At 34.8% G+C, this 26,439-nt stretch overlaps 1 protein-coding gene across 2 annotated transcripts in view; it reads right to left on the bottom strand.

Annotated features, from left to right (window-relative positions):
* Nucleotides 1–26,439, bottom strand: part of LOC110374911 (putative inorganic phosphate cotransporter) — a 49,846-nt gene that overhangs the window by 11,885 nt on the left and 11,522 nt on the right. The window contains exon 1 of one of the 2 annotated variants that reach the window (XM_049838242.2): nucleotides 3,394–3,684. The exons of the other annotated variant lie outside the window; for it this stretch is intronic. Within the exon in view, the coding sequence (XP_049694199.1) occupies nucleotides 3,394–3,475 (82 nt within the window). The 5' untranslated portion in view covers nucleotides 3,476–3,684. Of the gene's footprint in view, nucleotides 1–3,393; nucleotides 3,685–26,439 lie in introns of those variants that run through there. 2 annotated transcript variants of the gene reach the window in all.

The raw sequence follows: 26,439 nt of genomic DNA, 5'->3' as shown, positions 1-26,439 counted from the left end.
AACTTGATAATGAACGCTAATAAATTGTAGACCAATTTTTAAAGGACTTTACGGCCATTGTATTATAAAATAATAGCATTGTTTCCCGGTTTTAGTAGTTACAGGAAAAATATGGTACATAGTTTCAAAAGCAGCATTTGTTCTCTACCATACATTTGCTTCATTTGAGTGTTCTCTCAAATCCTCAATCAATACTTTCGTATAATTTCTAAATGCATAGAGAAAGTTCATTGAACTCCCATAGATCATGTGACCGTGACCCTTTAAAAGAGTTAGTACTAGTTTAAAACACATTAATTTTTTCCTCGTACATAGGTATTGGTAAGTTATTAAAATATAGTCTGCATTTTCCCTTTGGAGCAGTCGGTAACAATTTTTGATTTAAAGATTGTTAAGTAAATAAAATAGAAGTAGGTAGGTACCTAATTCACAGAAAATATTTTTTTTCTAATTTTCATCATCCATAATTTAATATGAAATAAAAAAAAGATGCTTTATCATATCGCAAATGACTCGGAAACCGTTCGTTCAAGTTTCCACGAAAAATGGCGGCGGTTGGCAAAAAGGCGCCAAAGTTTCGAGTCGCGATTTAAGATATCGAGTTCTGCGGAACAAAAGGCGTAGAGTAGTAACGTTTGAATGCCAATTTGTCCCTTCATGATCGGTAAGTCAGTTTGTCACAAAACCTGCCTTTTAATCTCTGATAGACAAAATCCTAACCAATGGCAATGTCTCAAAGGACCATTGTATCTGTTATTTTGTCTTCGCAGTAAAAAATATAATTTTACGAAGATTTATTATAATACTGAAATAATAACTAAGGTAGTGGCTACCTACATTATTTCATATCTACATCATTTTCTGCAGTATAAAATAATAGCTCAAATTAGTTGAATTACGTTGGACATACTGGACGATTGTCAACATCGCAGTCATTTCAGAATAATTCTAAATACAGGATTGTGTTCAGGCTCTGTGACTTGTAAACACAATAAAACCTTTGTTCAAGCGACCTTCAAAGTTGGATCATTACAGATTATACGATCATTCTTTTACCATAGACAATTCATAAGAGTGTTTATTAGAAATAATTTTATTACACAGAATACCAACATTTGTTTGATAGTTATAATATTGGCCATAAAAATACATTCGTGCCCGGGCACTTATTGACGCCACAGTAATGAAAATACAAACGTTTACATTAATAATAACGAAATATCAATATCCAAAAAAAATGTTTTTTGTAATTTTTGTTTAATGAAGATGCTGCTGTATAAGTATCACTTCTTACTATTACCGTAAAACAGGTGTTAATTTTATTCAAATGACAAACGTTTATGTAACGTAATTATTTTAAACTAAGTATATAAAGGTATATATAAGAAGATAAGATCTAATTGAAAATATAACAACGAGAGAAGAAAACGATTTACTGCATCGATTAGCACATAATCGAGTTAACGGGAGTAAACATTCTTCAATGAAACTTTTATCGATTTGGAAGCATCACAATGCTACGTCATTCGCACGTTTTTACGTCGAAATCACGAGACTCACCTACCTAGCTGGGAACTTTAAGTTTAGTGAGGAAGCCATCGGTAAAAATCAAACGAAAGAAGAATTCATAACAAGTAAGTAAAGGTAAAATAACCCTTAGAAAGGACAACCTCACCAATTTCAATTTTGCTAAAATTGTGTCCCAAATTAGTTTTTCGATCAACTTAAATCGTTGCGTAGTAACCAAAAATATCGTTATTCAAGTTCACCATTCGAATAATTCAAAGAAACCAGTCAAGGACGAACAATAAAGAAAACACTTGATTGGCAATAAAACAGCTTTTTGCTCATTCAGCGAAATTGCAATTGTGAACTATCAAGTTTTTGTATCAGCAGTTTTGGTGACAATAACACTTCATTTCCTATTACTTGGTTTATTTAGTTTTTATGTAAAAGATCACGTAGGTAAACTATGTGAAAGCAATCAATTATTTAATTGATTTCTTCCGCAAATGTATGTTAAAGCTATAATTGTTGAAACAGCAAAAATGATTGACTCAGCAAAAAGCGGTCAAGAAAAAAAATGGAATGCTGAAAAGTTGAGTTGGTGATGGTAATTAAATTATATTCTTACTACTTTCAAAAGGAGGGGGAATCAAATACCTCAAAATAGTAAACAATAACTTTAAAGCTTAATATTTATAAAACGAGAGAAATTTAAACCAAAAGTCGTAAAGAGACGCTCGCAAGTCTGGTCTAAAATAAACCACTGAAGATTTTTACTACCGTACGCGTATAAGCGGTCATTTTAGCTATGAAAATAAACTCATACGTTTTCCTTTTAAAATAGAGTAAATTATAGTAAGTACCTGAACTTTATTAGCCGACTCTAGTACGTTGGGCCTTATTGTCTAAAACTCTTCAACTAATCTGTAAATTGTTCCAAAGAGGAATATACTCTGGTGTTCTGATATTTTGCTATCTGCCTCCTTAATTTTTGCCTGTATTGGTTTATAGATTAGCAATGTTACTTTTGGCAGAGATAATGTTTGAAAACTGCTAAATATTTATTTCTTCTGATATGAATTGCATACGATCCTAATCTAGAATAAGCAGCCTTAAAAACTATTTAGCACAAACGCGAACGTTTGAGCTTTTTCTTACATGTTATTTTCAAAATATAATAACGTTGGTTTTTTATTACAATCCTGAAAATAAAAGTTGATTCCTCACGATCTAGACGTTTTGGTTCAGTGGTTGCCTAGATCAAAAGTTTTATAGTCATGATTCCATGAATCATCTGAAGATTTTGAAGAGCTCAGTTTTTCAACAACATTGAACGTCATTATTGAGTCGCGTTCTAGTTTTCTTTTTTTTTTTGAAGAATTTCTGATAAAATATTTCCAGTTCTGGTTCATTTGTTTTCTAATCATTTTTAGTGTTTTTGTTTGTCGTTTTTACAGCGTTTATTCGGTGTCATGAAACCTCTTTATTTTACTGGGATTTTCATTTAATTTGCTAATTCAAAGCAAATAGGTAATAAGGGTTTTTTTGCAACAATTCCGATTACGAATTATTACAGAGCATAGTACCTAACACCAGGATAATACTGGCCATAATCCTATTACAAGAACAACTATGGAAACAGAATAAAACTGCAACGAAGTCGAAGATTCCGGTTACATTCTCTGGAACCGCAACACGTGTTCCATTTAATTAATCAAAACAGTGCATCTAACAACCGCGACGCATAGATTACCATATTGTTCGCGCTAAAACTGATTCAACAGTACCTATGTACGATAAGCGGGGTACGGCCTTGCCCGTGACGTCACAAACTCGGTTACACCGGGGACGCCGGCTACGCAAATAGTAAACATATCGGAAACTCACCGGATTTCTTCCCAGGACGCTGGTCTTCCAAACCAGGCTGCTCCCAAACCAACACGTGGGCACCGCGGTTACTCGAAACCATTTTAACGAACGAGAGGAAAGACGCGAAGAATCGTGATTAAACTAGAAAATTAAAGTTAAAAAAGTGTCTCTGCGCTACCACCTACGTAACGTTGGTGAGTGAGCCAACGAGTGGTTGAGAGTGATTGAGGGTTGACATCGCGAGGGTTGCACGTGACGGGGACGAAGGTTCTGCTGAAGCAGACTGTTGGCCGACTGACGGTCGCAAGCCGGCTCGACGCGTCCGTAAATATAGAGGTGTGAGGGGCGCGGGGGCAGGCGAGCGCACGCGCTCCGAGCATGCGATGACGTGAGCCGTACAATTTTTTACTGAACGCTGAAAGTATAGGATATAATATACCGTTACGCGGTAAAAGATTTAAAGCGCTGAAGCGCTTGCTGCTTACTTCATAAAACTATGATAGCAATGCAGAAAATTAGAGCGATGCACTCGGCGCTGAAAGTTTTATCGATCGGAGGTTCTATGCAGTTTATCGTGACTAAGTTTCTCACAGCGGGGTTTTTATCGACTTATGGAAGGATCCTGTAGTTACTAGTATAGCTGAACGTGTATATAGAAACCGCAATACCTATAGGTAGGTAACTAACGAAGATTAACAAGCGTGGAGACTCGTCCATGTCTAAAGTAAGGTAAACAGACACCTGTTGCTGTGTGTGTAAATGTACATGTATGAGTGGAATTAGAAGTATTTCGCGGAAAGGGCATGACAGTTACAGAGGATGAACAAAAGAATAACAAACAGCTACTAGACAGACTTCTTTCGGTAAACTTAGCGAAGTTAACATAAAGTTCTAGATATGCCATTCAAGGTATTTTTGACTGAAGGGCTTACACGTAGAAATGGAAATAATTTTCAAAGGAACCTTGGCTATCCGCCAGGATCTACTTTGATTAATGCCCAGTGTTCATTAGGAAGGGCATGCCCATTTCCTTAAGTAATTATTCGGTTCAATTACCAAAATGTGACAAGGATGTTGCAATGAAGTCTTTCAAAATTTAATGAACTGTCTATCCTATTCGTTTTTCTGTTCCATGGAAACTGTAGCATGCCAACAAAAAGACACGGTTGAAATCGCTGTCGCAGGCTAGTTAAAATGATAAGAATATGGTATCACACCTTCTTCTGAGTACTTATATCAAACGATCCCGCCCCTAATAAGCAAGCGTAGGCAGGATTCACCACTATCAGAGTTCATAGAGGTCAACGCTAACAAGCATCGGATTGCTTGACTCATCAAACGCGCCCGTCCATTCACGTCATCAAACCACAATACATCAACGCTATAAATACATTGCGCGTCTACTTCGCTCGTTATTTCTACTATGTACGCGATGACAGCAATGTATGTGTCACGTTAGAGGAAGCGGATTCCTTTCGTGTTTGTGAATGATAGTACCTGATTGTTGCATAATAATTGAACCTGAGCGCTGTTTCTGGAATTAATTGGAACTTAAATTTTTTATCAGTTATTGTGGCTTTCATTCAAGAGCAGGCAACGCTCATGTTTTCAGATAAGTTTATCTGAATAGAAGCTTTGAAAAATTAAGGGTATTTTAATAACGTACGTATTAAAGTGCGTATTTGCTGACTTTATAGTCTCGAAGCCTTGTGATTAACCGTAATAGAGTTGTGTGTAATATGATTCAGCCGGAAAGGAGCTTTAGTGATAAGTTGACTTAACACTACAGAGTATTATTTAGCGCGGTGTTTTTGATGTAATTTTGATGATATCATTAGTTTTAGAATTCCTTTGCGACAGAGTGCAGTAAAGATAACATAAATGTGTTTGAAATGCACAACGAGCTTCCAATTGTAAACTTTTTGGTGGCACCGCAGAACTCTTGACTTAATTCGCCCAACTGGGGTAGGCTGATTCTATCACCACCTATCAAATTCTTTTCGAGAAGAATAAGGAAGGAATGCTCTTCGTTTTAAGTACTGCTAAAGGATGCTCTTGTTCTAGATTCAGTTTTTGTACCTAAGTGAACTATGGCCTATGTGTCAGATTTTACGTGCACATTCATACATGCTCACGTGATATATTTCAGTAACCGTGTCAAACTCTTCATGCAAAGCCAATATTTGACATCGTGTACCTACATTACGTAATCAAGTCTTCGCATTTGTAGGCAGATCCATCGGAGAGTATGAGGGCCTGCTTAGAATCCACCAAAGTTGAGCGGAGACCAGAAGCTTTTAAACAACTGTTCTGCCTTGGTGAAGTCTGGGCTTGACAGACGAGCAAACCAAGGGCAAAACCGGGTCCTAGTAATTTGTTAATTTTTGTCTGCCAGGCACGTCTGTCATGCAGTTGCGTAGGTGTAAGTGTACTTGGATCAAATCTGATTTTCAGGGTGCAGTGTCGTCTGGCAGTGCATTCAGGCCCTTAGGTGGAGGAAAGCCTAATAAGCCATACTCGCTACTTACTCAATGTGTAAGTCAGTACCGTAGGTGAAGCCGGCGGCACTGGAAATTAGAAATATTTCTTCAGGTTGTTTGGTTAAATCAAGATTTTGGTCTAATATATTAAAAGCCAGAAAGGCCAATTAATATATTTTAATTAGTCTTATTGAGACGTCTTGTCGCACAATTTTGAGATCCATGCAATCAAGCCAAATTCTGTAAAGACTTTCTGGTTTACAAATTGGTAATCTTTCCAAAAATTTACTGACACAAGTTACATAACTTCTGATCATATTACAACGAAAACATAAACCTACTAGCGATAAATATGTACACTTCTGTTGACCAACATCCAACAAAAAATTGCAAGTTCAATGACCTCACGCCCCTGAGGCAAGTTCCTAAAATCTCCATTATCAAGACCACCTGCGTATTTATCATCTTCTACAATCTAAGTTAAACTACCTATCAAGAATAAATCAACAGAATAAAAAAAGAAACTTACTTAAACATTCACAATAAATAAAAGTTAGTAGACAGACCCGCTAGCCTATCATTAAATTATAATTCAGAACAAAATACTTCCGATATAAAATGCCTATTAGGTTAATTAGAGCGAACAAGTGATTTCGACCTTGTAAATGAAACTGAAACATGAGTTACACATGTCTCATCATTTTTTTAACTGCTAACTCTAACATGAAAAGCAAGCGTGATGATTGTGAAAAATCGGCAGAGTGTTCCGTTCCTCTTAAATGGTCAAAAAATCACGTTGTGGGTATGGGATGAAATATTTATTTTACTTTATTTTTCAGTATCTATTTATTGTTATAGCGGCAAACTAAAGAAAAAGGCACATGATATGTTAATTTCAACTGTCTTATTATCCCGGTTCATAAGATACATTCTGATGACAGATAGGCAGACGGACAACAAAATCTTAGGAATATGATCCCGTTTTATACTTTGGGAACTTACGGAACCCTAAAAATAGTTTTGGTTTACACATGTATACGGCGCCATCTCCTATTATTATTAGGAACTAAACTGGTTGATTTTAGCGCCATCTATTGAGTCATTGCAGAATAAGATTTGTAGGTAGTAAACTTTTTCGTGATGACAAAATAGATGGTGCTGCTGTACTCAATTCGGAGTTTTGTATGAACTACCCTCGCTCGCACCAATTTATAGAATACCTAATGGGTCTATACACATGAAAAGATATAAAGATATATTTATTTTGCAAATATGGGTACAAAGTAAATGGTAAAAGGTAAATGGTAAAGTAAATGGAATATGTATTTGTAGTCAAGTTATTAATTTCGGTATTATACGACTTATTTACAAACTGATACAACTGAGTTGATTATCGCGTGCCCTGATATGTAGGTAGGTACTTGCACTGATAGCTAAAGCTAATCGTTGCATTAATGAATTATTTTTATTAGAATATTCTGACCTCTAACTTCACTTTTATGAATAAAATAATTTAATTTGCACACCAAACAAAGAAAAAAGCGAATAAACTGGACAAAAGACAATAAAATCTCATGTACGTAGATACCTACTGTTTATTTAACAGTTGTTTGACTCATCTATTGTAGTAAGAATAAGCAAAACTGTTTTATTTACATCAATCAACAAACACATAGAAAGCAAGGCACCTTATTACAAATATTTAATTTAAGATGAACAATCTATGCATTCAATCTCGTCTTTCAAAATATAGGTACGCTATTCCTATTCACCTAAATAAAATTGTTTACGTCGATCAACAATAGATGGCTCTGACATCAGGTATTGTCACCTATAGAGTTCCTGAGACCTTTTGTGTTAGAATTGAATAACAAGTGAATAACATAGCATGGTCTCATTGTATGCCGGATACGACCGTTTAGAATTAGCCCACGCCTTTATTAGGGATGCCTTGCTGGGTTTTTTCTAGATTTTTCTTGGGAATTCAGGCTATGATCGCTACATTGCTATCTCGTACTGAAAAATGGTATAAGTTACCTGTGTATATTTTCCAAATACCTAAGCGTATTTTTTTCAGTAGACAAAACAAAAAGAAAATGCATATGAAAATTCCTTTATTTACCTAGATAGTTTTTCAGCAAACATTAACAAAGGTCCATAAAGTAAATCCTTCATATTTCAACCTCATTTCCACGACCAATAAAAAAGAGAAAACTTTTTCGGGAATTCCATTTTCGAATCTGACGTCATTCGTTTTTGGCTAGCCCTACGTGCATCGGAATACTACCGCACCTACAAAGAATCGTTTATCAAATTGGGGGCTTACTCACGCAAACTTCGTGAGTACTACCTACTGCCTACTGGCTGAATGCGATTGCAATGGGCAATGTCAAGGATAAAATACATAGATAGCCTGTTTAATACGCAACTCGTATTCACTTTCAAACTGTTGCATAAAAAATATGGTATTACGATAACGTGTAATGTAGGTAATTGGATTGAGTAAAAGGGTAACTAATAAACAGTAAAAAAGGCAAACTACTGTAATATTCAGAAGATTGCTTATCATTAACACGGATCATTACCTTATCACGGCAAAGAAAGGTAGTAAAAGTAAAAACCTCACAAATTGAGTGTAAAAAACGTGACTTTTCTGGAGGAAAATATAGGATATGCCTTGCAACTTCGAGATTTTAATTCTGAGTCAAAAACACGTACCTAAATCTATACCACATCTTACGAATCGAAGTGCGACATTATACCTACCTATTAATAAATTTATACAATAAATAAGCAAGTACGTACTTAAAACCTATTTGAAAGCCACGTGCGAATCTATAGGATCACTCATCATATCAATACCTACTTCATATTGTCCTCCCACGACAATTGAGAACACACCTCCTTCTAGTAATTGGATCTGCATCTGATCATCCCGTGAGTCTATAAATAGGTCCGTAGTATGTCATTGGATTTAGATCCATACTACGATGAGTTAAGACTCAAAATTCTTTGGGATAAGAAGCCGAATCTATGCCCTAAGTAAGTATACGTATGTTCTAGAAGGAATACCAGGTGTAGTACAATTTTATGGTCGTACTAGAAGCTTTATTAGAACAAAAGACATCGTGACAGTAATAAAAAATGTCGGCTATAAACTTGACTACCTATACCTACCTAATAAAAATTACCTATGAATATAGAGCACATAAAAAAACAAATCGTTCGAACATTAGAATAGGGAGGTACCGCAATAAACCGGTATCGGACATAAATTCTCAAACTCTACGCTGGTACGGACACGTTTTACGGAAACCGGCCACTTTCGTGGGGAACAAATGTCTAGCCATGGCGCCTCCGCCCGGCCGGGGCAGACTGGGTAGACCCAGGAAATGCTGGCTTGACGTCGTAAGGGATGACATGCGTGCCAATGGACTAACCACCAGGGATGCCGAAGACCGAGCGAAGTGGAGGAGAAGTAGCAGGAAAGCGGACCCCGGGCCCGGAAGGGCAACCGGGACAACGCTAGGATGATGATGATGGACATAAATTCTCAAAATCGAACACGCCTTCATGATCATCAACCTTTTTATCGTCCCACTGCTGGGCACAGGCCTCCTCTCTCACAGAGAAGGATTGAGCGTTAATCATCACGCTTGCTCAATGCGAGTCGGTATTCAGACTTTATAGTCTACGTTTCACACGTTTTTATTTAACACAACAATAAAGAATATTAAAGAACAAATAACGTGATTTAAAATCCGTATCTATCAAAATATGTATGTATACGGTACCCAAACAATAGGTTGACATACTAGGACGACCGACAGTACCGTAATGAATGTCAATGGCATTTAATAAGTACGCTCATATAGTCTGTGGTTCATACCTTGACATTGTCCTACAGATGTATGGCCGTTTGACATTTACTGCGGGTTCCGTTACACGTTAGCTGTTTATTAGAATTTTGATTGAAGATCTATGAGTATCTTGTCATCATTGGTAACGGTATATCGTCATAATTTTTCACTTTTATCTTACTCAAACATTTCTTTGCGAAAACTAAGTAAGAAGTTTTGAAGCAGGTTTTTAAATGCGCATTTTTATGATCATTTAGCAACAACTTGCTAAATCTAAAGATAGATATAGTAAAGATTTTTAAATGGACATCCCATTGTGTTACATAATAAGAGAAAACCACTACATTCATCTCCCGAGCCTTTTCCCAATCATGTTGGGGTCGGCTTCCAGTCTAACCGGATTCAGCTGAGTACCAGTGCTTTACAAGAAGCGACTGCCTATCTGACCTCCTCAACCTCAAACCACTACATTCATGAAAGAGAACCCAATTCTACGATAATGTCGGTTTCAACGTGAAATAAGATAAAAACAACAAAACACAAAAATATAGGTAGGTACCTATTCCAAAGTCCATTCATGAACGTGATTTTTATCCATAGATAAGAGTTGAATGAATGCAACTTCCTTGGCTTATCAACCTGTTGACACTTCGAAGATGCAATTAAGACAAGTCGATGCATCAAATCGAGATAAATCGATACTTATCGATATCAATCGATTGACATCTCGAGTTTATTGCGCTTTAACATTTATGCACAGGTACTTACAAACCTACTTTTTGGAAAAAATAAGAAGTAGGTATATTAATTTAATTTTTAGAGCAATAATCATGCGGTTTTGCATCAAAATTGTTATCGTTAGGACTCGTTTTGGTAATGGTTTCGTTCTTTTGACATACAGGCAAATCGTTGTCAATGACATCTATTTGTACATGAGACACCTTCAGCGTTTATAGCACTAAATTCCACCTATGGTTTTACCTGCTTCCTGCTTCTACGTTTAGTTGTAAAGAAGTAACAAATACTCACACACACATATGACGCCTTTATGATGAAAATATGCTTAGTGGTAAGCTATCATAATTTATTTCAAATGGTCTTGTTACTATACCTAATTCTAGCACTACCGCTAAGGACCTAGTATACCGCACTAATTAAGATGTTGACCACAAAAAACACTAAATTAAACCAACAAATCGCGTGTCCAACTATTATAACACAAATTATAACATACCTACTGTTATTTCCCGTAGCGTGTTAAGTTTAGAAACAAAAAAATCTAGATTGCTATTTACGTTCATGGTATCGTTACATGCTAAGTCACAACAGTATACAATTAGGACCAGCCTAAACCTTTTTTGATGATTGCAGGTTACCACGTTATTGTTATCACTAAACAGATCCTAAATAAGATGGCGAGTTTCAAACAATAATAATATGTAAAATGCTTTTAAAACGTAACTGAAACATGGAATTCCTTTGTAATTTAGTGCGGAAACTCAACTTAATGTCATATTTTTTACCAGGTTTTGGATTTAAATGACTTTAATTTGACAAAACATCAACCTACACTGCGTTGATCTAGTTGTCGAGCACATACAATTATCAAACTTAGTCGGCAATGTAAGTTGTTGGAATGCCAAAATAAAAGCCTATGTTAATGTAAACTTGTTCCAAACAGTTAAGTTTACTTAAAATACATGATTAAAGCTTACATTTTAATGATATTAAGTTAAATTCCTCAAGAAAAACATTTTGGAGTCATCCTAATTGGGAAGCACAGAATATCATGTCAAAAAACGATCTCTGTCCACGGCTCGGAATTCTTGAATAAGAATTCGCGTTGAAGACAATAAAACCATCTTTGCCTTCTCAGTAATAGTTAGTGACGTTAATTCAGTCAGCACGACAGATTACTAAATTCAATTAGTGCTAATTATATTATTGTGCCATGATTCCGTTTTTTAGCAATTCAGAAAATAATTGTATCGTAAATGATAATATGACGAGCTCTATTTCAATATTGCTTTACGTTTATTTTTTGTTTCTGGTAGGTAGTGTCACTAGTTGCAAGGTTCCAAGTAATAAAACCTATTTTGATACCAACAAGAATTCTGGCTGCTGATAAGCCTTAAAAGACATTGCCATTGACACCAAAAACTTCAGCATAACTAGCCCAACTTCCTAAATGAAATCATTTTATTACATAAATACAAATTACACGCCTACGGCCTAAGTAATCTTCGAAATTATCTTATCAAGCAAAATATGTGTAAGGATGAATAAATAACGGTTAACACCATCACATAATATTTACTTTGTATTACTTTATGCAGTATTTCGTTTTATTGTTTCATTTTAGTTTTAAATTGAGTGTTGGCTCATGGCTCAGACTTCCGCAATCAAGAGCGGAGATAAATAGAAGTTGGTTACCACGTATTGACGACGAGCAGTCGTTCTGTCACTCACGTGCAAGTGAGTGGTCAGTGAGAAAGAAATACCGAATTGGCATTCTAAAAGATGTAATTCATTGCTCTAGTTTCGACACCTGATCAATATTTACTCATGTATTTTTTTTTAATAATAACTAGGTATACGTCGACAAAATTGAATAACGTTTATAAATAGCAAAGAGGTTTCGATCAGCATAGTTTTTGTTAATTCATGCATATTGGTGAACATAATATTTGCTTTAATAATTTCCATGAAAAAGGTGATTAAGAGGCGGTTTACCGAGCACTTGTGCCTGTCCACGGTTTGAAAGAAACAAATATTTACTAACGTACATAAAGGAGTTTCTTTAGGTGCGTTACCTAAAACGATGACTAATCAGATTGCAAAAAACTGAATCCGTGAAACACTGGGGGCAATAGCAGAGAAGCAAAACAGAGAATTGCATCATAAAGGATTCGTATTTACTGATGATAGTTATTACAATACGTGTAATATGTAATAAAAGTGGGTTGCGGAAGAATGAGGATCATGTTGCGAGAAAGGTTTTCAGCATGAATGAGAAAGGGGAGGACAAAGGAAACGATGACTGTAGCCCTACGTAAGAAGTAAGTGGAGAAAAAAAGGAGCTAACTAAGATATACTTGAAGGTTAATAGACCACATGAGATGAAGAAATACGCAACATTTTCGACAAACCAGCTATTCTCTTGACAAACTAAACCACTGAAGTTGAAGCCTTAGTTAAAGATCCTGCTATCATCCAAGATCTAAAATAAGTGTTTCAAGAATTCTGTATACATAATCACGCCTTTGACTATATGTCTACTACAGAAAGTGAAATGATGTTTTCATCTACCAGCTTATGGTTATTTCATTTAAGCAATAATGTTGTGGTTTCGACACTAACCGCAAAGCTACATTGTAATTTATTAGGGCTGGTGCAGACAATATAGACAGCATTCTTAGCTAGTCACGTTAAGATATAAAAAATATTTATATGCATAGCTAATGGTACAGTTTTTTTTAACGTAAATATCTAAGTACTTATGCAAATTGTTTATGTACGATAAAAACTGCGGTATGTATGTGCAAAATAGTTTTGATTACATCAGACTTTTGTGTGTTCCCCTTTATTCAGTCTAAGTCTCATTGTGTGTACTACGCATTGTCTATTATTACTATTGCTTGCTATAACTGAAAATAAAGTTCGTTAAAATCATGAGTTTCTTATAATGAATCTATTGTTCGATCTATTTGTTTGTTTTGCAATTCTATTTCATTTACACGTGCTAATACAACAACATTATTGAGATTACAAAACTGATTGATGCAGGTACCTGTCTGTTGATTGTAAATAAGGCAATCTTTCTTGAGAGTGCTTTATCTGTGTCTATATATAAAACAATATTATTATAAGAGAAACTAATTGACTGCAACTATGTATTTATCGTACAAAGTTGCAGTTTATTTACAAATCGTTCCTTGAGGAACGCCTGCCGCTTGGATCTTACAGAGCCTTTTGATACACTCAACGCTAAGTTAACAGTGAAAAAGAAGTTGATATTAGTCTTTGTATGTTTGAATACAGCAAAAACAACACTATTTTTAATGTTTATGAACTTATCAATAAATCAAACTCGCACATTTGAATAATACAGTATTCTGTACAAAAGAATAGCTCTTGAAGAATCACTACTAACAAAAGCGGCCTTGGTTGTGTGTCATTGTCTACGATATATAAACATTATAAATAAATACACCAGAGACAGTAGACAATTCATAAAGGATTACACGTATAAAATATGTACAAATAAAAATATAAATGAATTTTTATAGCCAACCTGAGCTTGTATCTTTGTGAAGGCTAAAGACTGAGAATGAAATAACTAATGCCTTAAGTAAGATATTATACATAAAGGCTAACTTTTATAGATGCTGGAAGGTCCTTCGGATCTACAATACAATGTAACAGATGCTTAAATAACTCCTCCTTGCTCTTGTTCTGAATAATTTCTCCTACGTTCTTGTCTATAATTTCATTAAACATTCGATTAGGCGATTATCACACTGCCCCGCATGATGCAGCGTGGTGCGTGGATGCGTTTTTTTCCGTTGTATGGAAATATCTCCGTTTGTATGGAAAACACGCATAGTCCAACACACTGAAAATGCATCCACGCGCGTTCATGCGGATCACGCACATACATGCGGAGAAACACGCACCCCCGCGCGTAGGTGCGGGGCGAAACGCATGGTATGGCACACCGAATCCCGCATTGACGCGCGTGATTTTGAATGGGCATGGCGTTTGAATTTGAAAATGGAACTCGATGAGAGCCGCCATGCGTGAATATACAAAACGCACCTACGCGCGTGAGTGCGCGAAAAACCCGCACGATGATGCAGATCTGCACTCCCGCAGGAACGCGCGTAGGTGCGTCGACACGCAAGATGCAGCGTGATGCGGGGCAGTGTGAAGATCACCTTACAGCTACGAACAATTAAGGCTAATTCTTATTTAATTGCCAATTAGAAACTGATTAGGTTTCTCTCAACAATCGTTTTGCTATTGTGATCTGTGAACAGACTATCTCGTTGAGCTATTTTTTATGTAAATATCTGCAAGATGTTGAGGATTGATAGTATTCTAATTGTGCGAAGGATCTTGAAATGAGGATGATTCAAGGTTAGGGTTCAAGAAAATTAAAGAAGGATTGCTATAACTGACTTCAACGTCTTTTATTACGAGACATTATGGGCTTCCGAGGAGCAAAACTAATAAGAATTTCATGAATTTATAAATGGGAAGAAGCCTTCAATTTAATTGGATGGTAGCCATTAATCTACGAGGCTTAGAATAAAAACTTACATGATACAGCGATGCTAATTGGCGATGTCTAACTTGTAATCCAAGAATTTTCCACAAAAACTTACCTGAAACAAAAAATATCATTTGATTAGTGAAGAGTTACATAATGAGAGATATAATAGGTAGTTAAGTTACGTAATAAATGTTGATCTATTAACAAGTTATTTAATAAACGATAAACTTAAACTTAATGTGAAGAACTATTAAAAAATAATTTGGTAAACAAAACGTGAAAACACGATGCTGGGTAGATCACATTCATGCACATACTTCTTTTTTATCCTTTTTTAATCAAAAATGATAATTTAGATAATGTTTCTATTGAAACTATAGAAGATGATAAACCACCTAAAATTGATTTAATTACCAATTAAAACAAAATTATGCAAACTTTAAACGGTATTTTAGAAGTCAATATAGAAATAGATAATCCGGATAAACCTGATTTCTGGCTATTAGTAGACCACTAAAAACTTTTTTATAAATATACAGTTTGTTACTAACAGAATATGTTACAAATCTTAATAAAGATGAGAATGAATAGGAATTAACATAAAAATTGTATAAAGTTCACAAAATTCTCTAGATACAGAACATAAACGTAAACCATATCTCACATAGCTGTATATGTAGGCCATAGTATTTATTCGCTATGCGAGCTCGACTTAACTCGTGACAAATCGATCGACTAAAAGCATGTTCAATCGATTGATTTTACGATCGTAGACCGTCGCCAGATCGTCTCGACGCACTCACATCGGCAGACGTGTTTCTCATACTTATTAGATACTGGCCGTTTTCCACGCGGGTCCACCTACGTCCCGTGGAAACTACTGCCGGGATAAAATAACCTATGTTACTCAGGAAGAGTGTAGCTTTCCTACAGTGAAAGGTTTTACTTACTGGTAGTAGTAGTAGTAGAGTATAGAAGTATAAATAGATTTTATGTAATAATAACCTATTGAATAACCCGTAGATCTATTTTACCGCTATCTAGAATTAAAATACCGCTTTCTTCTATACATATTCAGACTTATATGAATTGACTACCTAATATTACAACTCTGCTTGCGATTTTTTTTCTCTGTCTTCATCGTTTTTGTGAATTACTTGAATGCAGACCAATTTTTATCATAAAGACTGTCACCCACCAGCGGTTTCATCCGCATCCCGTAAGAATTACTTAGTTGCTTAACTAGAGCCACCTTTCCTCGATAAAATTGAACGGGCTACCTAACACTGATAGATTCAAATCAGACCAGTATTTCAAACTCTTCAGCTTTATAATATTCGTCAGTCTACACTTTCAAAGAAATAAAAACCAATCGCTGCTGTGAATTAAGTCATCAGTTCCATCAATGAAAAAGAAGTAAACAACACAATCTGTATTGCTACTATCGATTCGGAACCAAAAAATTACGATTAAACAAATTAAGTAATTGTCTTCTTAATGCGGATCTTTCTTATGACGGTTGACTTACTACGAAGGTTGGTAGCAATGAGTCTTTACTACTCCTAAGTCGAGATTCCACTGTAGTGTGGCAATGTGAGTACCTACTCGCGCTAGCAAACACTAAAAAAAGACATGCTTATATTTTTAAAATGTCCGCGATACTTCCCTTTGTGTGCGAACACATGCTAGCAGTGAATTCGCAGCCGTAGCTTCTCATTTTATGTTCGCGAACAAACCAACGCGAACTATTTTGGTGGTAACTCGCCATTGCGATTGTCGATCCTACGTTTTTTTACAATGTTCGCAAGTAGGTGAAGTATTACATGAACTCAATAGTTTGCTAGTCATGCTCTTATATAACACTACAACCTACATATTTAGGATGGTTGCTATTTCATTATGTTTACAAATACCGTTTGAAGATGAAAGTGAAAATATGTCCCAATTCAGTTAACCGTTCTATCTTCAGCATTTTACTCTTAGTCACTGTTTATTTCAATCTCATAGGTAATGGGTGCCTACTAAAAAGAAAACATTATTTCCACAGTAATGTTTTTACTAACAAAATATTCACTTGAATCATTTATAACGTTCAGCCAGAACACCGACCCCGCCTTCAAGCAAAAACCTTCGTGGCTAAGGCTAATCTTTCATATTATTATGGCAGTAACAAAATATTATGAATATCTTCAATGACGTCAGAAGAACAGAAATATGATGCTTTCTTTAGTTTTAGGCATATTACGGGTCAGTTTATTATACTTTACACTATAATTATGTAAGTTACCTAGAGCTAGATCATATTATATTTAAACAGGTGGTTTAATAAGGCTAAGCACGCACTAATATTTTTTGTTGAGCTACACGACTTTAAAACACGGTATAAGCAAGCAAGTATCATTTTTCTCCAGCGTTTCTTGGAAGAGACTGCCCGTACCTAGATAAAATATACCCTACGTTATTTGGAAGAGTGTAAGCTTTCCAACAGTGAAAGTATTTTTCAAATCGGTTTCGGAGCTTGTTGGCTTTTAACAAAAAAATATGTCCACTTTATCATATTAGGTACCATAGACAGATAGTCTAATAGATAATCACTGATCTCCTACGATACTAACTCAAAGGTTGCATTTCTGTGATACACTAGCACGCGATTAAAAGTCTTAGTGCGCACCAGACCTAAAACCTTGACTCGAACGCGGGCATTTGTTAGTCATTGACCGACCATCGTCCATTAATCTAGATCTAGTTATACAGATTTTCACTAAAAACTGCACTTTATGCATTGCAGTCAATAAGGGTAAGGACGTGTATGAATTGAAGCTACCGTTTTTACTATTGCATCATTCTTAGTGTCCTATTGGTATACTAAATCTTGCATCGTCCATAATACACTTTTATCATAGTATTTCTTATTATACTAGGTAATCTAGGTATGCTTTTACTATTCCCAAATCAGGCGTATTTCGATTAAGTCGGAAGAAAAGCTTCCGTTTGGCAAGAATCTTAAGCCGAGCAGTGGAATTAAATAAATAATGATTCGAAAAATACTATGATGAGTAGTAATACAGATCAAACCTCTCCAAAATAAGGTCAAATAGATCCCTTATTTTCTCTTAAGCAAGAAGACAAACCAGGAACACAAAACGAAAGGGACCGCCATGCAATGTTCTTAGAATATGAACAATTGACACTAAAACAACTAGATGAAGCCCTGATAACGCTGAGAACAATAAAGCAGGAACTGACCTGGTGACGTAAGCAGGTAGTCTTAGCACCAGATTAAACTATAACACCTTCAAAGGAAAACCAACTCTAACTCGTCTCAACAAAGTCGTGAATTCTTTGATTGATGTTGTCCCCACGGTGCGTTGGACCTAGTATATAGCACTATGGCTGGTTTGAAGTGGACGCATCCCGAGGATGTGTATAAGTGGAGTCGTTGTTATATGGGCACTTGAAACAATCGTTTTTATCTCATGTCTTGATGTACCTTGTGAATGCGCTTTCGTCCTGTTTGGTATTAGGTAGACTTTCATTTATTTGTTTATATTTATTGTTGATTCCAAAATGTACAACTTCATTTACACTGAGATCTTTAGGTTAGTTAAATTCTTTTAAAAGTTAGAGTTATCCAGAATTAAACATTTCTAGTTTGTGGTCTTTTTATAAATTAAAGTCGATATATTCTCAAGTGACTTCATACAAACTTCTATGGAAATACAGACAACAACGTCCTACTTTTTGCAATTATATATGACTTAATTGAGTAATAATTCTCGTATTGACCAGGTTTATTAAATATGACAATATTATTTATCTTGAAATGGCTGTTAACTAGTTTAATAGTAATAAAAGCGTCGAACATAATTTTGCATAGTAGCCTGTATGCCTTGAATAAATGAAGGAAACCGCACAATTTTCCCTAAGTCCAGAAGTCGTCAACCCTATTGTAGAGAAGATGATCAAGGCAGATAACAGAAGAATGAAACCTTTCCGAATACAAATGACACACTTGTTGCTTTATGACCAAGTAGACCATAGTATACAGGGCATTAAAACAATGTAAACATACATAAGGAAGAAGTTAAGGAGTAGGTAAGTATAAATCGCTCAATTTATCATACAACATTTGGGTACTTATATTCCGACAAACCTACCTACTTGTTCTAAGCGACCGTCACCTAAACGGAAAAAGCCGAGATGAAAAACAATAAATTGATAAAATAGAAAAAAGCACCACATTTTATTACATACCTTTTTAAGTCATAGACTAAATTCTAACTGTCAATCGTCCATGATAGATAAGAAAGATTTTTAATCTGTTTCACGAGTTGAAGGCAATGAAATTATAACAATTCCAATGTTGATGATTTAAAAATGCAAACTTTGGTCTATGCGCCTGTGGTTACTGCCATTTGGCATGCAATTGTTAGACTGGTAGGCGACCACAATACTTAGGCATGGTTCAGATGAAAACAATGACTCATAGACTATGGTAATTTTATTTTTCTGGTATACCGTCTAGGATTTGACAACTAGTGACGTCGTTTCACGTCGTTCACTGCTGACGATGGGTACACAGAGGGTCATCATCTTCCGAGCCTTTTTCCCAAACTTTTGTTGGGGTCGGCTTCCAGTCTAACAGAGACACACACAACACAGAGGGTCTAGTCTCAAAAAGGACGTGGTCTACTCATTATCCAGGAGCGGGAAGTAATTCCGCCGGGAAGCGAGCGGAACCGCGAGAAACAGTTTCATTTTATAACTTAGATAGGTACGTTTGAAAAGGTACAAAAATTGGCACTACGTGTGACAAACGATGAAGGAAAATATTATGAGGAAACCACGGCCTACGATCATAAGTTAAGTCATGACGTCAAACAGGTTTGACTGAAAAGTATAAAGGCCACAGAAAAAAGGTTTAGGCACAGATTACTAACGCAGTGATTCTACCTATAGGCTGATTTCATTTTTTAAGGCCCTTTCCTTCTCCGTACTTATAAGGAAAGGCGTTTATTATATTTTTCACGACAAATACAAAGCCTACTTGTCTTATCCTTGGTCACAAGGTTTGGAAGCGATAAAATTTGCATACTGGAAATTACTTGATACAAGTTCATTGCATTCATTTGCAATGCCACGCTAAATGCCGATCTAAAAATATCCAGATTTCAGAAGTACCGCATTAGAAAAGACTGAAGGATAAATAGAAGTCTGTAATTACTTCAAAACGTAGGATATTTAAGATGTCACCTGTATCTCGTGTTTCATTGTTAAGAACTTTGGGCAATTTACATAAAACGTGAGTTAAGGAGGAACAATTACTTGTGTGGGAAACGTTTAGACCATCATTATTGTTTTTATATGTGACGTCATTCGCAGTAATGATATGACTTGTAATAGGTATTGAAGGAGGTTGTATGCACTGGTCTGAACTGGCCCTGAAGATAAAATAATACCTGTAGGTACATATTTGAGATCAAAATAATATTAGGTTAAAGAACTAATGTCATTTAGTAGGAAAGCGAGTGAGGCTTTTATATTTATTTTTCGCCTATTGAGTAGAGAAGTAGGTTTCCTGAAGCCTAATAGGATTTATGGAATTGCCAAACCCAACCGCCTCAAGTGCAAAGGAGGCGAAACCATGGAGATAAATTGAACCTCCATATGGAATAACCGAAAAAAAATCTTCCAAAAGAATTATTCAGCACAAGAATCTATACGTTCATTGATGTTTATAGTTAGATTATTCGTAATCACTCAATGGTGAAGGTTTAAACATTTCTTTGATTGTTTTTTTCACACTGAAGCCGTGGCTGACAAGGTTACCGATTGGTTCTGCATTTAAATATACGATTTGGTGTCGAATTTCCTGCCTGCGTGGAGTTAAGGTAACATGAGAAATTCGTAAAAAACTGCAAGACTGCGTAGCTTATATTAGCGGCCATTTTTATTTATTGCCCTAGTGATTTTATGTCAATAAGCATGTTGATACATTCTATTTACTTCTTTGTGTCACCAAAAAGCTTCGCAATCTTTGATCATGTTGTTTCATTTATAAAAAAGCAAACATTCGAATTGAGAACCTCCTCCTTTTTGGAGTGTCAATTAAAAAGTGAACTTAAGCTAATGAATCTATGGTATTTTTTCCCGCTCTTTTCCTCGTTCCATAGTTTATTTTTATTTATTTATTTATTAGACCAATAAAAAGTTAACATAAGAACTAATTACAAAGTGTAAAAGCAGTTTGACTGTGGTTATCCTGGTCCGGGAAGTTTGCCAACTCCTTTCCCTTTTACTGTAATGTAATGGTAAATAAAGCCATGAATGATGGTGTTGCCATGTCTCAGTATGTCAGCTAGGCGTTAACGGATCGTGGTGTAATGCTAATTGTTGACGCACGACTAGGTTTCACTTTAGTTGCATTGTTTGTTACTGTTCTCGACAAATTCTGCTTTCTGAACTGTTTGTAAGAAGGTACTGAAAGATCAGCTGTGCCTTATTTATAAGGTTTTCCTTACACACTAATATTTTGAAGAGGAAAACTTTTTTGTATGTTTTTTTGTACCCTAAAGATTCCGAAACTACTGAAATTCTTTCACTATTGGGAACCTATGCCTACTATCCCCGAGTGAAATAGGCAATTTTTTATTCAGCTACAGAGAGTAGTTTCCACGGGGCATCGATGAAACCGCGGAAAACAGCCAGTCGTTAATAAATTAAAGTCACGCCTTCGAACTACAATTTCAACTGAAACTTGTTCATAAATATTTGCAAACAAAATTAAACGCGTAACGTCAAAATAATTCATCAGAATTCCGAAGACCCATTGTCATTAGGTAAGTATGTGTTAATGGTTTTCTTCGAAGCTACGCACTTCTCTACACTTGATCAAATAAATTATTTGCCCTTTAAGTATTCCAATACCGAAGCTAATTTGCATTATAAAGACACTTCCTATTAATTGTTATGATTTATTTAAGGCTAATTCTTGTTATAATTATGAATAAATTGGAGCTGTTTTCGAGTTCTTTTGTTTTTCAAAATGAATGAATGAAAGCGTCACGTAAGTACCACAGAAATAAATCACGCAATGAATGCTTGGAAAATACCTAAAGTAACTAATAGTTGTTCAAGCATGAAGTGTTACGGGTAGTCAGAACCCAGAAAGTGTGAAGTAATTACCTACTAAGCATATTTTAAGATTTCAATAAATATAAATAATTAAGTATTTCTAAACTAAGATTAATAATAAATGTTTTAAAAAATGTTATAAGTATTTAGTTTTAGGCCTTAGTTTGTATATTTTAAAATTGCTGTGCCCAAACAGGGTCCATAATTGTTACTTTTACCTGTAAGACTAAAACATCTATGTACAAACATTGTGGAAAGCAAATATATGAATATGAATATGAGTGACAATTTGTCTCATTTCATGAAAAATTACTCGCTTTACGGTAAACAATGACATTAACAAATGCGCGAATTACGTGAGTTTCCTCATTTGATAAAGGAGATGGCCAAATTTTCATAGAAAAAAAACCCAGATTCGACAGCAATGAAATGGTTACCAATAGGTTCCTTATGATAGACCTTTGATGGTGCCAAAAAATCCAGCCTGAAATCCATGGGGTATAGGAGCTATTTCATAATATAGTTAAAATAGGTTATGTTGAATTAATGTTTATTTTAAAGATTATTAACATCAAGGAACATAAAAAAGCAAAGTAAACTAATATTTTACAAGCCAATAGTAATAACCCCATGGTTTCCGAGTTGGCCTAGTGATTAAAAGGTCTTGTATGTAACCACTCCAGATACGATTAAGCACCGACCTTACCTACTTGGAGAGGTTTCGCAGTTATATGCAACCTTCACAACTGGCTATGAAACGTTTTTTTCTGAAATTGTCTTTGAAAATCGCGCCATGTGACATTGTCAAATATAACAAATGACTTAGCAATGCAAAACGGTCCAATCACGAGCCTGCATTCAACTTCTAATGAACATCAAACAGTAAAAGTAAACTTTTTTGTGAACTAAAATCTTGATCGAAAAAACGTTGTAAAAAGAGAACCCCATGGTTTTTAGATGATTTGAAATACTTTTTAAAATCCACAAATTATACTGAATCCAATCATACATATGAAGTTCCTGTCGACTCTGGGTGTTTTTTGGCCATCTCCTTTTAATGTTCTTTCTCATTTGGGCCTAAAACGGAGGTTCATCTTCTTATTGTCAAGTTTGACAACCTCTAAGCTATTATTATGAAGATTTAGAACCATAGATAATATTCTTCGAATGTTTTTTTTCCTAGTAGTTTGTGTAGCCTACGTAGGTTTTGTTTTCACGTGTTGTAAGAATATACCATACCATGCCATACCATGGTTGTACAACTTTATGTGCTTAGTAAAAGAGATAACAACCCAAAAGGTCAATTATGAAGGTCTTTATGGCCTAAACTCGACTCCATTGCGGTTCGGGTTACCTCTATGGTACACCAAGTACGCAGTACGAGACATATTTTAAAAGGTTTCATGATGCATTTTTTTTTACTTATCTATTAAAACCTCACGCAACAATATACTTAGTAAAGTGAAATTATAATTTAAAAATAGAACATGCATGGTCATTATGGAAATGTTGGCGTTATTACTGTAACCTTCACTAGCAAAATAGATTCAAAATCAAGGACAAACAGTTATGACAAATTGATACAAAAAAGGCAATTTCACGGTTATGTCACAGAAGTGTGACCTTTGACAGGTGTCAAAGATGATTCTAAAACGACATCCTCCTGATAAAAAAAAAGATATGAATATTCTTTTCCCCACACCCAAAACAAAAGCCTTTAAACCAATAAAATCATTTTCAGAAACAATACAAGATTAGCAAACAGTAATGTTATTGTAGATTAAATATGAATGATCATAAATCGTTCATTACTTTTTGTACATAATTGTACAAAATAATGAGTAACTACCTAAGTGCTGATATAATTTGTAACAATGGCAGACTGTTACGCGAAGCATAACGAAATAGGTAAACAAACAATTGTATCCAAAATTAGATTCAAATGTGTATGAACCACAAGATTGATCGAATTCATGTCTGGTTGACTGATTCAGGGCCCAAATTGCGTTTCAATTGTACTTTGCTTATGGTATAACACAGTTTTTCGTGGCTTTTCCGATTGTAAGCTGGATGTCACAGTTAGGTACCTACTGATTTTTATGAACCTAACCTAACCTAACTCTACAAAAAAAAAATACATTGTCATATTTGACATAACATCTCTATATGGCTATATACTTTATTATGCTAGGTACCTATGACAATATCGACAACGAAGAGTAGGTAAACATTTAAAAATAAACTACCGTTGCAATAATGTAAGGAACTTATCTAGTTACTTGGAAATACACAATATAAATAGTTTTACGACAATGTTTCAGTTAGTTCAACAGAACTATAACTAAAACCATTCTTGGAATAAAACAATACGCTGCTTATCATTGCGAAACGTTATTTTTAATGTGATATATGAAAAATGAGCATAGGTACGCTCGGCAGTAAAAATAATCTTCTAGAAAAAATAAAATCTACGTAAATCGTTTTTCATAAAGCACCTACGAGCTAAGTAATTCAATTCATGTTTCTTATTCTTTAACTTTCACAAAAATTTCCTTCATCCTTGGTAGACAGTTTTCGATCCCGAATCATTCAGCACTAATAAGTAGTCAGATTAGGATTTCAAATCGGAACTTGCCAAATCGCTGTCTTCACACTCGCCAGTTTAAGTAACAACTCCAACCTCTTCTTTCTTAAGGACAAATCTTAAAAAATATAATGATTCTTACTACAGTTACTGGTTGTGAAATCTTTACAGTATAACCAGTTTTAAGGCTTGGACTTTCAAATCCGAACCGCGCACCCCTCGCTCACCCTCAGTCGTTTTATGATTTTCGAAATACGTAACTGTTAAAACTGCTTTTGTTATCGTACCAATTCAGTTACTTAAACGATATTGACCTCAAAAATGCAATATTTACGGATGTACTTGGGCGAAAAGTCTTCGTTAAATTTGCTGGGTAAATTGCGACTAAAATCATTAATTAAGTTACAAACCGCTCGTTCCTTAACAAATTACGTCGGCCATGATCAATACACGTTACACAGATGACAAGGTTATTATTGTAACAAACAGACAATGTCCTATAAATCATTTCGTCTTCCTACTTTTACAAGTATTGTTAATCAAGCTGAATTTCACAACTGCAAGATCATTTAATAGAAAGATACTTAGGTAAGTAAGTAGGTCCTGTTGAAATCATCCTTCAACGTTGGAAGTCTTGTAATATATCTGTAGTTCTTTCTGGAACGTTCATTTTTGTCTATGCTTTACTAAACGAAAAAGGGTTTACTTATTAAAATAGATAAGTACATTTTATTAACTTTTTCTAAATAATGGAATATAAATAAGATACTTAGTGGCAATATAAAACTAGAAGCATTTAAATATACTTAACGTTTTTCATGTTAGAAACACTTATTTTCTTTCAGATAAAATGCCATGCAAATTAATTAAACTAGACATGAGCTGCTTAACAATAGCTGCGTGGAAAAAATATTATCCCGTCATAATAAATATCGGATTTTATTTAGTTTTTTCTCTTTATAATAGAGAACTTTTAATAAAGTTGCATAAATTAAAGAATCTACAGAAATGAAATGGAAAACGGTTGATTAAGTCGTAAAAAGGATATTTTTACTCCATTTTATATTTTAATTATGAATTTTATTGCTATTTCAAGTTTAATTAATCCTTTGTTCGAACTGGATAATGATTTATTTTCTAAAGAACAATTATACTGTAGTTTACCTTCGTTTTTAGTTGCAAAATGCTAAATAAATATTTCGCATTTCTTATACGTAAATTCTTAAACTATATGAGTCGTGGTTTAAATTGCAATAAATTTTAATTATTATCCGCATAAATCAATAAAGCAGGAATAAGTGTCGATATAAAAATGCTTGGAACGAGGAAGCTTTTTTAATAATTAACTCTAGCTTTAGTTTGAAAGAAATAAAAAGCATTTACTTATATTTATAAAAAAAACGCGAAATAAATGTGTCAAATTCTCAACTTGGTTTGTCAATTTATTGTTCAATAAATCAATTAAATAATTATTTTATTACCAATGAATTATTGCATAATAAAAACTGGTTTCTATTAAATGGTGTATATTTATTTGTATCGGATTTACGAATAGAAAAAAGATATTTGACATATACAAAGCAGTAACTAGGTACTTAATGTTATTTTTTCATATCAAAGATTGCTCAATATTAACTAAAAAGGTGCCTACCGTTACTGTATCATGATCTATGATGGTCCATAAGTCACAATGTAGCTTGTTATGGCAACACAACCTTGTCCCTAAAAAAA

This window comes from Helicoverpa armigera, chromosome 8 (assembly GCF_030705265.1).
Source record: "Helicoverpa armigera isolate CAAS_96S chromosome 8, ASM3070526v1, whole genome shotgun sequence".
Classification (NCBI taxonomy): domain Eukaryota; kingdom Metazoa; phylum Arthropoda; class Insecta; order Lepidoptera; family Noctuidae; genus Helicoverpa; species Helicoverpa armigera.
Note: the sequence above shows the minus strand (reverse complement) of the source record. Positions and strands in the feature narration are given on the sequence as shown.